General features: G+C 50.0%; 2 protein-coding genes across 2 annotated transcripts; both read right to left on the bottom strand.

The window, feature by feature from the left end:
* Nucleotides 1–265: 265 nt before the first annotated feature.
* Nucleotides 266–1,260, bottom strand: VTN31DRAFT_1211 (uncharacterized protein; the record flags this gene model as incomplete). Its single annotated transcript, XM_069401244.1, has 2 exons — nt 266–1,137; nt 1,197–1,260. 2 exons carry the CDS (start codon nt 1,258–1,260, stop codon nt 266–268), a joined length of 936 nt encoding a protein of 311 aa, XP_069264067.1.
* Nucleotides 1,261–3,524: 2,264 nt separating this feature from the next.
* On the bottom strand, nt 3,525–11,323 carry VTN31DRAFT_1210 (uncharacterized protein; the record flags this gene model as incomplete). The annotated part of the gene is made up of 11 exons (XM_069401243.1): nt 3,525–4,166; nt 4,224–4,400; nt 4,456–9,422; nt 9,474–9,580; nt 9,630–10,131; nt 10,188–10,251; nt 10,318–10,447; nt 10,498–10,593; nt 10,649–10,674; nt 10,744–11,014; nt 11,067–11,323. 11 exons carry the CDS (start codon nt 11,321–11,323, stop codon nt 3,525–3,527), a joined length of 7,239 nt encoding a protein of 2,412 aa, XP_069264066.1.
* Nucleotides 11,324–13,763: the final 2,440 nt, after the last annotated feature.

The following is a 13,763-nucleotide window of genomic DNA, read 5'->3' as shown; positions in this document are numbered from 1 at the left end:
GACGTGGTAATGACGATTACGGTACTGGGTACGATGCTTATCCACACATTTTCACTTAATCTGGCTACATAGGTATTTCACATTCTAAGGTATGGTGATCATCCTAACTGTTCGAGATTGCAACGTGTTGACCTGGCAGGTTGAATACATAGTACTTGAATAGTATTGAGTGTGGTAGGCATAGGGGAGGCACACTACCTCGAACCACTACGCAAATGATGCGTGGATGACAACATGATGAAAGGTACTAGTTACTACCTATCATTCAGGATGGCCATCCAGGTGCCCCGTGGGCTGCCAATTCTCGATTGGTCCACTCCCACAACTCATCGGCCAGCTTCTGGTCCGTGAAGAACTTCTTGTCCTCCCGCAAGACCCCGACAGGATCGTAGTAGGCTCCGTTCTTTAAGTCTGACGACGTAGCGGCCCACAGGCCATTCTCTGCTCCCTTTTCCGGAGTGACGCCCGTCAGCCAGGCGAACGGTATGCCGACGAAGGTCATGAACCATTGATTAATCCCCGTAGACTTGCGAAAGAGATCAGTGTAAACCTGACCCGGATTGTAGGAGATTGTCTTGATCGACGAATAGACCTGAGCAAGTTTGCGGGCGAAGAGTATCAGCGCAAGTTTCGAGTGGGCATATCGCTGATAGGCAGAGGTGAGAGGATCTGCGCTCTTCATTTGATCGAGAACCAATCCAGTTGGCGGCGGATTGATGTAGGTGGCCATTGATGTCGTGACTAGGATCCTCACATCTCTGCCCTTACTCTCTGTATGCAAGAGCAGGGGCATCAGAAGTTGGGTAAGCAGTGCATGACCCACATAGTTGACGCCAAACTGGCTTTCGAAGCCCTCCGAAGTCAGTGCCGGCGCGGTACTGGAGATGCCCGCATTGAGGAACAGCAGATCAAGATACACCGCGTCCCTCAGAAAATCGGTTGCGAATCTCTTGACACTATCAAATGATGCGAGATCAAGAGGACGGATCTGGATATTTGCATCGGGAATTGAAGTTTTGACTGACGAAACGAGTGCCTCGGCACTTGCAATGGAGACTGGACGCACACAAAGATAAATGACTGAGGGACGATGATGAGCAAGAATTCTGATGGTCGCTGCGCCCAATCCTGAGTTCCCTGTCGGACATTCTGTAAGATTCCTGTTAACGTGAATTGGGATAGTTCCGAATACGCACCTCCAGTGACCAGAATCACCTTTCCTTGGAGGTCAGGAATATCCCTCAGAGGATCGAAAGCCATTGCAATAAACGTCCGTTAGTGTGGGTGGAATCAGTTCTCGCCTTTTAGGAGCCGATGCGAGAGACTGGAAAACTGAGAGATGACGTTCAGAGACGACGAAATCGTGTAGTAGCATTGCTGAAGGGGCCAACTCTGTTTTCTTACAATGCAAATGAATCCCGGTTCTCCACTCGTATGGAACAATTTTAGACGTACATCTGCAAGCTGAGCTCCATGCTTGGACCATGTTGGAAGCCTCGAGGACAGCTTGATTGTAGCGTACCAGGAGGGACGATTAGGGCACGCCAATACGATCCATACGATAATACAATACGAGACACATCAAAGCGGACGGTAACGTTTCATACCGTTGGTAATACTCGTTCCTGACCCGTCAGTTACGTATCGTGTTATTTCGTAAGTTACAAGGTAACCACTCCGTACTTGTACTTTGTACACCCCGCACTTTAGTTGGTTGATGGAGGACAGTTGAACTTGCCTAGGTCCCTGGAGTAATTAGTACGGATGCACGATAATCTATTGACCAGTAACTGTTATGCGACTAGGATTTGATGCTTCAGTCCGAGGCATAGGATTAATCAAACAAAATCCTTCATATTCATCCTTCGTTGCTAGTGGAGTCCTCTTAGGCCTGACCTCATTGACCTGTTACCTTGTCTGCTCCGCAATTTTCTGAATCGAAACCAGCTGGACATCAGTTAGGTACTACTACTGTAGCTACCTAGGTAAGGATTATCTCCAAAATACTCCCTTGAAACTTTTAAGTGGGCTCGCGACTCACTTTCGGGTGAACATTAGTACTGTGTATGGAGTACTGTTGGATTCAATTCACTCGTTCGAAGAATCTTCGTGCAGAGAAGGTTCGTGAGAAAGCGACACACCACGATGCCAAGTCCCCGCGGGTCCACCGACTTGGGAAGGGTGAAGGTGCAACTTGGCCCATACACCCCATCCCTCTCCTATCGATGGCACTCTTCTCGCCATAAACTCAAACAGCGAATGGCTTGCAAAAGGACTAGTGATGTCAAGACTCCCTGAACTTTCTCAGGCGATTCGAATCTCCCGAAGGCCGATGCATGACTTGACATTGCCGTCTTCGCCGCACAGAAAACACGTCAGCTCATGCATTTGCTACGATCATTTTAATATGCCACTTTTCAATCCACGGGTAGGTACTTCGAAGGAGGCCAACATCAGACAGTAGGTTACTCTGATAGGTAGCCTACTAAAATTCCTTGCTACATTCTCCGCTCGGATTACCTAGCCAGCGCAGCGACACATGAGTACTGGCGAAGAGGACTAGATATCAGCAAAGACTTTGTTGCCCTCTGGCAATGCTGTCGGATGTACTGTATTATCCATTTTGATTGGCTGTGCTTTCTCTAACAATGTGCTTCCGGCGAACATGCCACCGATAGTACTGATGAAAAGTCGATTGCAGCAGCTATGAACGGGCCGGGAATGTTATTATCCTGCCGTTGCTGAGCTGGGCAATGTGGCTCCATGATAGCCTTTGAAAGCTTCCGAAGACTGAGAAGCGCATGCCGAGAAAAAAAAAAAAGCTTCAAGCCCTCTAGTACTCCGTATGCCCCGTTTCAATCTTCCTAGCCGTTCCAAAAGCAGCTGAAGTTAACCTGATTGCTAACGGGTAGCTGCATCAAAATATCACAGCGCATGGAGAAGCCTTGGAGGGTGACTTCCGGTCCGGATTCAGAGTTCTCGGTACAAACAGTCCTTGTTAGCAGGATCATTCCATGGTTCGAAACAAAGCCCCGAAGGTCCCTTTGCTCGCTATAGTATTATAATCATGTCTCACTACTAGATACAACATACGAGGTACGTCTCTGTCAACCTACAGTTATGTCGTACATGTATGTATTTCGGAAAGGTAGATACTAGCATAGAAAATGTGCAACTTTAGTTGAAATCGACAAGACCATGCGGCATCTATATGGCAGAACGATAAGCGTATCTGAAGAGTGATTAGGATTCTCTGATTTCTAGACTTGCCTCTTGGTTAATCGAGAAATGCTACGGGGTAGAAGCGGAATCGTGAATATGTCGTAGTGACTTCTCTCCATCCCTACTTTAGCTTCGCATACGGTTGAAGAGACCTTGGACTGATATGAATGGATTCAGTTTCTCCAAGTTGGACACTACTCAACATCACATAAACGTCAATCTAACACCCCGAAAAATCTTATGACACAGTATGAACACAAAGCATAAACATTCATCAGGCTATGCTCCCATCAGTCCCCGACTTATTTCTTCTGGCCCCCCTTCTTCTGCGACAAGATGTGCGTCGCCAATGCCCGCAAGTCTGCAGAATTGACAATCTTTGGCAGCGGAACCTCGACACCTGTTTCTCTGCGGATCCAGTTGCGCAACTCCACGGACACCAAGGAATCCAGACTATAATTGGAAAGCGGAGCATCCGGCTCGATCTCGTCCCGTTCAATCATGGTGATCGAAGACACTTTGTCCATCAGGGCGTCCAGGAGTCGTGGTAATGGATCATTGCCATGTCCAGAACCCTGGGCAGCAGATCGTTCTTTGCCTTGTTCATCCTCTGTTCCCTCGGCATCAGGGGTGGTTCGGATGTATTCCACAAGAGCCCAAGGATGGAACCATTGCCATGGGAGAATGTCGCTATCGTCGCGGTTGGACAAGCTGAACGAGATTGCCTTCCCGTCGCGATTGAGTCCGGATGCTGCCCCAATGATACTTCCCTTGACGACAGTAAGAAGGTGTCTTTCGGAGAGGAAACCTCCCATGGAACCCTTCAGGGTCGCCTCCATATCGCGATCGGCTACGTAGCCAACACCCAACACCACTGGCAGTGCAACGGACACCGATGGTTGTCCACGGGCGTTTCGATATTCAGCAAAGCCATCGTAGAATGACTAGTTCGCATTAGATCGACTAAAGCTCTTCATCATATTCATTGTTACAAGACTTACCGCTGTTGCCGAATAGATCGACTGACCAATGTTACCACTGCCGGAAATGAACGAAGACAACAGAACGAAGAAATCGAGGTTTTCCGGAAGCAGTTCATGCAGGTTCCATGCTCCCTTAATGCGTGGTGTTGTAATATTGTACCAGTCCTCGTACGTAGTGTTCTCCAAGAGTCGATCCTAGTATACGCGTTAGCAAGTGGTCTATTCGGCTTGATCGCAGACAGTATCATACCTTGAGCCAAAGAGCACTGTGAACAACTCCACCGACTGGTGGGAGATCTTGAATTGCTTGCACAGCATTGGCAACATCTTCTCGCTTGCCAACATCACAAGCAATCGCTCTGATGTTTACATCGGTGTCTTTGTAGGTTTCCAGCACCTTCTGGACTTCAGGACGGGTAGAACCGCTCCTACCGAGCAAAACAATATTGCGAGCACCATGTTCGACCATCCATGGAGCAAGGAAAAGTCCGATACCGCCTGTGCCTCCAGTGATGACGTATGTCTTGTCAGGACGCAGCAAGTTGTCTTTCGACCCAGCCAGAGCCGGAGGACACTCAGCCAAGATTCGCTCGTTTTGATCCATTGTAATGACGATTTTGCCGATATTCTGTCCAGACTGAAGCTTACGCATTCCCACCGCAATCTGGGAAACCGGCACCGCGGTCACGGGACGAATGGGTTTGATGACACCTTTGTTGACCAGGTCGATCATGTTCGCTAGACACTCGCGATGCTCCTCGGGTTTCTTCTGGAACCGCGTCCGGAGGTCAACACCACAGAATGTTACGTTGCGATCGAACGGTCTCATTGTCAAGTAGTTGTTCTGGAGAAGGTCTCGCTTCCCGATTTCAATGAAATGACCAAAGTCTGCAATCACAGCCCATGTTGCCTGCAGGATATCGCCGCTCAGGGAGTTTACAATAACGTCAACTCCCTTGCCGTTGGTTACTGCTAGTATACCGTCCCGGAACTCGGTAGTTCTGCTGGAGAAGATGTGATCTCTTGGAATACCGAACTCCTCATGCAGGAAGTCCCTCTTCGCCGGAGAACCGGCAGTCACGAAGATCTCAGCTCCGATGTGTTGAGCTAGCACGATACATGCTTGTCCAACTGCGCCGGATGCTGCGTGGATCAGAACGCTCTCTCTCTTTCTGAGCTGGCCAAAACGCATGAGCGACATGATTGCAGTAGAGTAGGCGACGGATATCCCGGCAGCTTCCGCATCGCTAAAGCCAGCCGGAGCTTTGCAGGCCATCCAGGCTGGAACTTGAACATAGGTAGAGAAGCTTCCCCCATCAAGACATCCGAAAAACACGCGGTCACCCGGCTTGAGATCAATTACTCGGGAACCCGTTTTAACCACGGTACCGGATCCTTCGAAGCCTGGGCGGGTCCAGGGAATCGAGCCGAGAACCAGAAGAACGTCCCGGAAATTCAAACCGGATGCATGCACACGGATCAAGATGTCATCATCACCTAAGGTCCGCTGAAGAGCATCCGTCCTCTTGAAGTAAATGGAATCCGGACTTCCCGCAGAATCGACTGTCAATTCAAAAGAAACATCGTCTTGCCACAACTCTTGCTCCTTCTTGGTAGAAATTCCAGCTTCCGAAGCGAAAACATCTTTGGCTGTGGTGAGGGGTCGATAGCGTGGCAGCCACAGCATGCCCTCACGCCAAATGAAGTCCTTGTCTGGTGCATTCGGCAGCTCTGGATCACGAAATTGTTTCGATAGGCTGAAAATTGAAGATGCCCCCTCCGAATTATAAGGCAGTTTGTCCAGCGTCAGCAAACTTCTTGAGCCGTTCTCCAAACGGACAGTGCGCAACAGGCCTTTGATGGCATCGCAGTCAGGGCTGCCGTTTTCGGGAATCACCCACAGCAATCCCGTAACATGCAGAAGGAAGTTTTTGAGAGATTCGAACAGATCCTCAGTAACGGCCTTGAAGATACTGTTGCTGGGGGAGTCTATGAAGACGCAGAAAGGATCATCCTCAGGACTGACTTCAGCGAACGGTTTGATGATGGTCTCGCAGTTCAGGGTTTCTGCAATGAGGTCAGCCACCAATTGGGCGAACTCCTCTTCCTCAGAGCATGTCAAAGGTCCACAGATTGTGATGGGGCCTGACGTGTCGTCTTCTGTAATTCCCACTCTTCTCGTGGACATCACATTCATGATATTCAGGCGATCATCTGGATATGCCTTGATCAAACAGTCAACTCCCGAGAAGCCGCGGTCCGTGAGAACACGGTTCCACGACTGGGTTGACATCAAGGGCCCTTCTTCAGGGGAGCGGTATCCATCTTCAGTCAGCCACCAGCCGGGGAGCAAGGCGAAAGGCAAAACCAGAGGTGCGTGCTGGCATGCCTCCAGCAACACGAGCTTTCCGTTGGGTTTCAGGAGAGATCGGACATGATCGATGGTCTTTGCCATATTGGGGGTCGCGTGCAGAACGTTAGAGGCAATCACGAGATCGTAGTCCTCGACACCGAAGCCTTGTTGTGTGGGATCTTTGCTGATGTCCAATTTTTTGTAAGTGATGTATCTGGACCATTTACTCAGCCTCTCGCGGGCCTTCTCAAAGAAGCCGCTCGATATGTCTGTGTAGGTGTAAGAAAATCCATCTGGTAGCCGTTCTCCCCCACGAGACAGCTCTTCAAAGACGGGCAGGGTGGCACTGCCCGTTCCGGCTCCGACTTCCAGGACTCGTAAATTGGATTTGACGTCGCCCAATTTGCTCACCCATCTTGCAAGGTTCTCACTCATGCGTGTGTTGGTCAAGTCATCTTCATAATACCTGGAAAGACGGTTGTTTTCAAGCATGACTTCGAGCGCCTGCACCTCGCCACGAAGGATTTGCGGCAGATGTTGGCCAACTGCGCATATCATTTCACCCTGACCACCAGAGCTGGAGACTTCAGATTCCAAAGCTGACACATCAACGCCATTCAGGATATTCTTTTCTCGTTCAACAACACCGGTGGCCCAATTCTTGAATTTTCCAAGATGCTCCGGTAGATGTGACAGGTCGTCACTGGAAGTCTCCTGCAACGCCCGATTTATGTAGTGGACTGAGATGACATTCAACAAGTCAATACGGCGTCGCTCAGGCTCGTCAGCAGATTTGGCGTTAAGGAAGGCAAGGAACTTGTCAGAATCTCCGAAATGATCCGGGCTGGGGATCAAGTCCCAATGGAAGCTAGACGGAAGGTTTGAAATTGATTCATCGCGTTGCCCAGACCAGATAACCCTGAGCCCGACAGACTCCCACTCTGCCAAAGGCACAAAAGATTCGTTGTTTTTCATAAAGACGGCCACTCCTAGTTTCAGACTTCCACCAGTGATGTTATAGTCAAGAAGACGTGTAACGACAGTCAGGCGCAGGGAATCAGTGAACGGAATATTGTTCGAGATCCGAAGCCGGCTCACGTAGTTGGGCATGAGTGCTGGCTTTTCGCCATATTGCTCCAAGAGAGGGCCCAAGCATTGAAGGAAACTATCCAGTGTTGGAGGATCGACCGTTGCAGGGGACCCGTATTGGGAAGGCTGCCAGATGAGCCCAGGATGTAGCTCGGTTTCGGCTACAGTCCAGCCCGGACCCTCCCACAACCTGACCATTCGCTTGAATGAAGGACCGTACCTCGTTCCCTTCGCTGAAGTCGCGTATTCTTGCTCCACATTGCGTTCTTTGAGCTGATCACTCTGGATGAGTGGTATTGAAGCTTTGACGGTGGGACTTTCCAGGGTCAAGTCATGCGAAACAGCCTCAAGTCGGCCATGGCAATGTGATGTCCAACCAAATTCGGCATTCCATGTTAGGATCTCGAAAATCCAGGTGGACGTGGAGACATTTTCTGTCCCCATGGCAGCCGGTCTAAGCTTGGTGGTGATGTCGATCCGCTCATCCTCTTCAATCTCCAAGCTTCGCTTGGCATGGAACTCTTGAACAAGAATGCTTGAAGGGCGAGGAGATGTCACACTTCTGAGCGCTTCCATGCCTAGTGACAGAAAGGCCGTCATCGGAAACACAACATGGCCGTCCACACTGTGCTCTCGAACCCATGGCATTTCATCCAGATTGAACACCTGGCGGAACGAAATCGCGCTGCCTTGGTCGTAGGGGTTTCTCCATCCAAGTAGATGGCTGTAACGCTGGCCGGGATGTAACTTTGCTTGCGTGATTCGCGACCGAAGCACGTATCGTGCAGACTTATCCCAGGCGTATGGTGGGAGATCGGGAATGACACTAGCATTTGATTGATTCGTGCCATTGACAGCTCCAAATTGAATGGGGAGCCCCAGGCAAAAGAGACTCTTGGCCAAAGATAATATTGCATCTTCATTGTCCGTTCCGCGTACCAGCGACGGGAGATAGGCGAATTGGTCCTGACGTCGATCGGTGTGTTGCTGACGTAGAGAATCCACTGTTTGTTTGATTGGCCCCTGGAGAGCGGAATGCGGCCCGATTTCGACGATTAGGGTAGGCGAGCGATGTCCAGCATTCGTGGCATCCTTCCGTGCCGCAAAAATGCCCCGGATTGCATCTGTGAAGCGAACAGGTTGAAGCAAATTCTTGACCCAGTACGAAGCATTGACGGCATCTTCATTCAGAACGTCGCCAGTGACAGAAGACACGAAGATCGGTCGAGACGTCTCAGGAAGCTTCTCCATAGTATTGAAGAAAGGTTCGATGGATTCCAGGTACGATGTGGCAACTTGCTCCATGTGCCGAGAATGGTACGCAACGTCGACTCGTAGTCTGCGAGCAAAGATACCACGCGCGTTGGCCAATTGATGAATGCTATCAATGGCAGAAACGTCTCCGGAAACAGTTACACTCTGGGGACTGTTTATTGCCGCGATCGTTGCGTAGCCACTGTCAATCTCTTCGATCAGCTTTGTGGCCTCTTCGGCGCTTGTTCCCAGAGCAAGCATTGCTCCCATTTGACCACTCTGGCTCAACTTAATAGCAGCTTGGCCACGGTAATAAGCCACAGCAACAGCCGCTTCGAAGGAAAGCAAGCCAGCCGCGAAAGCCGCTGCAATCTCGCCACTGGAGTGTCCTGCAACCGTGGTCGGTTGAATACCCCAGCTCTTCAGCAATGAAACCAAAGCCAGCTGAACTGCGGTACAGGCCGGTTGGCTGATCTCAGCCGTGTTGATGCGCGACTCGGACTCTGGCCGGCGTAGTTCCTCTGCCAGATGTTAATTCCGAGATTCAGAATGTGGAGGTAGAATCTCCGTACCTATCAAGCTGAATTGAGACCCCAATCTTTGAAGAGTGTCTTCAGCGTGTTTAATGGAAGCATTGAAAATCTCATATCGGGTCAAGCTTGCGGCCATCCGAGCATGTCTGGGTTTATTAGCACGTTTCGATTTGACTGCTTGTGGGATATCCTTACTGGGCACCTTGGCCAGTGAAGACAAAGGCGGCAGATTGATCCCGTGCTTTCCTAGACTTTGCCGTCGTCAGTTCCGTTCTGAGAGCCTCCAATGAGTCTGCTATGACGGCCACTCGATGAGCGTGATGTGTGCGGCGCTGTCCCAAGGTAAAACTGAGATCGCGCATAAATGCTTTTGAATCCGATTCACGCTCCAGATAGTCTCGGAAAGAAGACAGGTACGCGGTGAGACTACTCTCGGACCGGGCTGAGAACACATATACACGCTTCTCACGGTCAATTTCCTTGGAGTGATTGGAGATGTCACCGTTTAAGCCAACCGATCTCAATTCTCCGTTCGCCTTTTCGACACCATTTGTGACCCTATGCCCGTTAGTGAACTCTCCGTTCGTGGTTTCTCCGTCGGTCAAATGTCCGTTCGCGAAATCCGCGCTATGGATTGCTGGCCTGTGAATCTTAGGCGCTTCGTCGAGAATGACCACGGCGTTACTTCCACCAAATCCTAAGCCAGCGATGAGCCAAGCCGGTGACAGTCAATAACAAGGTATGGGTGCTCACCGAAGTTCGTCACACAGACGCGCTTTCGTGCATTGGATGGCCATGGAATAGTCGTTGGAGCCACCTAAACTACGTCAGTCATTGTCCTCGATCAATGTCGGAGTGCAAAGAAAATATGATGGGTCCTCACTTTCAACTTTTCCTTTCCTTCGATTTTGTCGTTGAGCTTTTCAAAGTTGGCATTGGGCAAAACACATCCACGTTGAATCATCATCACTGCCTTGATTACGCCGAGAATGCCGCTTGCCGCTTCCGTGTGACTAGGCACAGTTAATTCATGTCCAGTATCGTCATAATGTTGCATACAGACCCGAAGTTGGATTTCAGGGATCCGATATAGAGCGGATCGGAAGACGTTCGCTTGCTGGCAAGGACAGTAGCAAAAGACCCAGCTTCAATCGGGTCACTTCTTTCGTTTAGTCCATCGAAGTCTGCCAAGTTTCTTCAATACAACCACTCACCCGACTTTGGTGCCCGTTCCATGGCCCTACAGTGGTAATCAGACAATCAGCAAGAGGATTCTTAAGATCGAGAGCCTATGGAGCTTTGGCCATACCTCCACAACTGGAGTATCTGCGGGATCTAGTCCGACCTCGAGATGAGCCCGCCGGAGAAGGCTCTCCTGTGCCGACCTTCTGGGCATCGTGATACCGTCTGACCGGCCGCCGTGATTACAAGCCGTATTCAGGATCACAGCATGAATTGGGTTGCCAGACTTGATCGCGTCATCGAGACGCTTCAACAGGAGGCAGGCACCCCCTTCCCCTCGACCAAACCCGGATGCCTTCACATCGTATGAGAAGGACTTCCCTTCCGGAGACAAGGCTCTGCACGGTATGTTCAGTATGCAAGAACATGCCTCAAAGAGAGCAACCATACCCCATGGTATCGAGGAAGCTGAATTGCGCAGGTCCCAGCAGCAATCCGCAGCCACTGGCGAAGGCGGCGTCACATTCTCCAGCTCGCAGGCTCTGGCAAGCCATGTGAATGGCGTAGCTACTGCTAGCGCATGCAGCATCGACGGCAATGCTTGGACCAGACAGATCGAAGAAGTATGAAAGGCGGTTGGCGAACATACAGGGTGCTCCACCCACACAAGACCAGTTTGAGGAAGCTGGTAGATCCTCACCCAGCATGTGGCCGTGTTCAGGCGATCCGATGGCCGAGAAAACACCAGTGTTTGACCCGGCCAGATCGACAAGAGTGATTCCAGCACTCTCGGCAGCCTCAAATGCACATTCTAGCAGCAACCGATGATGGGGATCGACCGAGCGAGCCTCCTCAGCGCGCAGGTGGAAGAAAGGCGCATCGAAAGCATATATATCGTCTGGCAAAAAGTGACCCCCTTCACTGGCAATGCAGCCCGCCTTGTCTTTATCGGGGAAGTGAAACGCATCAGAGTCCCATCGCTCCGGAGGAACCTTGGACCATGCACACTTTGCTTCTCGCATATACTCCCAAAGGCCTTTTCTTCCCACGCCAGGTGCGCGGTAGGCGAGGCCTACAATTGCAATAGGTGTCGAATTGGCCATTCTCAAGGCGTTTCCAGAACTGGTCTCGTGAACTGATGGAAGGTGATGGCTCAGAGTGACCTCGAGGAGGGCAGCCAAGAGACAGAGGATACTTTGAGGCCTTAGTAGAGAACGTGGCAAGCCGTTCGGCTGAAATCAATGCTTTAAAAAGAACAGTTTCGACAGATGTAATGAGAGCTATTAAAAACGAACTCAGATGGTAGGTATGGGTTTCTATGATGATGACTAGTCAGATGCGCCCCATCTGTCTCCAGTTGAAGGAATCACTCGTCTTTCGAGCAATTCTGTCCTGAAGGAAGAACATGTGACGTATTTTCAGCCTTTTGAGTCACCGGGCAGGACGGTGGTAACTATTACCTATGCGTACTCGTACATGGATGGTACTCCGAAGTGAACCCGACGTTGGTGATAACTGTTCTCCACCAACACCATCAACAACGAAGCTGTGAACACAGGGCAAACAACATCACGCATTGTGCGATTTACATCGTTTGCGTTGCATTTAATCTACAGAGAATGGATCAGGCCACAGATTCATCCAATGTCATTTCCACTTTTCATTTCATGAAATACTGGTCTGTGTAATCTGGTCCCTCGTTCAGCCATGAGATGTACTCCTGTATTCCATACTGAGGATTGTCTGTAGAAACACCTTCTCAGCTGGGAACAAGGATTGTGATGCAATTGACATTGCAAGTGCCCCATTCAAAGCCCAATGGTGTTCATCCATGTCAAATTCTTGTGATCATCCGGAGTACTATTCGCTTGAACTACGAACTTCATTGAAGCATACCGCGTTGTGATTAATACTGGCATTCGTTCAGCCGATGACCCTAATGTTGATTACGTCCGTGATCGACATCGACTTAACGTACCAAGTATAAGGTCATTCAGATTACAGTTTTGGGGGCCGTTCAACCTTCCCCTAGGATTCCTACTCGTACCGAGTTACTCCGTACTTACCGAGTACGTGATACGGAATGGAGTTGTCCGACGTAATACTCCGCATTACTTCAGCACCTGGACGAGTACAGCATGGAGTTGATAATGTATTAATCTATATGCAATCCCAATTCTTACCCCACTTAATTTCTAGGTCGATTGCATCCACATTCCCAGCGGCTGTGGACACACTCTGAATGGCAATGACCCTGGGTGCCAACTGCGGAGTACAAGTTAGGGCTCGGACTTTGCGGAGGAGGGCAACAGAATCGAAGGGCACAGACACTCAGTGCCAAGGAGATCTTGATATTTTCACTACCTATGGTTTTCTGGTAGTCTCTCTATGGTCCTTAAGGTACCAAAATACCCTCAAAAACCTTCAAATTTCGCTGAAATCGGGTGATATCCGCGATGATGCTCCTTCGGCACCCCCAGTATTGCAAAGGTAAAGATTCAAGTCAAGGTGGTGGCGGGATGCGACGGAAAAGTTCAACACTTTGGATTTGATCTTCCGCAAGTAGTTAACTAGTAATTATGTAGTGAAACTAAGTTACCAAGCTCCAGTAACTAGTGCCAAGAGGACAATGAGAAAACAAACTTGATCGTGCGTTCTATGGAAGCCTTCTAGAATGATAGAATCTCAAGAAGAGCTGCGGGGTACGGTACGGAGTACTTAAGGTCCCAAGTTCAACGACTTTTGATTAGCCTCCGACTACTCCGTCCATCATTATTCACAAGCTTCAGCCTTGCCAAAGAGTGAAGAACAAGGAGGCCAATCCATGCCCCACTTTGTTTGTGAGTTTTTGCCAGCTGCGGCCCCTGTATGCATGTAGTTAGGGCCCTGACCCGCCTAACCCCGTGCCCTCCAGTCGAGTCAAGGGATCCACTGTGGGCACCGTGGGTACCCCGGTCCGGAGTTACCGGTAAGTACCGCGATGATACTGTACAGTAGTGTCATGGCGGGGTACTCCGTACTCCGTACACCTAGTAAAGTTACCTCCGGTGGCCTGAGGCTAAACAAAATCTTTTCACCAATTCCAAACTTTATCTTCACCCAGATCTCATGCCGATACTCCGTAGGTACATCTTTCGAATCGACTGA

This window comes from Thermomyces dupontii (assembly GCF_041956625.1).
Source record: "Thermomyces dupontii strain NRRL 2155 unplaced genomic scaffold VTN31scaffold_1, whole genome shotgun sequence".
Classification (NCBI taxonomy): Eukaryota; Fungi; Ascomycota; class Eurotiomycetes; order Eurotiales; family Trichocomaceae; genus Thermomyces; species Thermomyces dupontii.
Note: the sequence above shows the minus strand (reverse complement) of the source record. Positions and strands in the feature narration are given on the sequence as shown.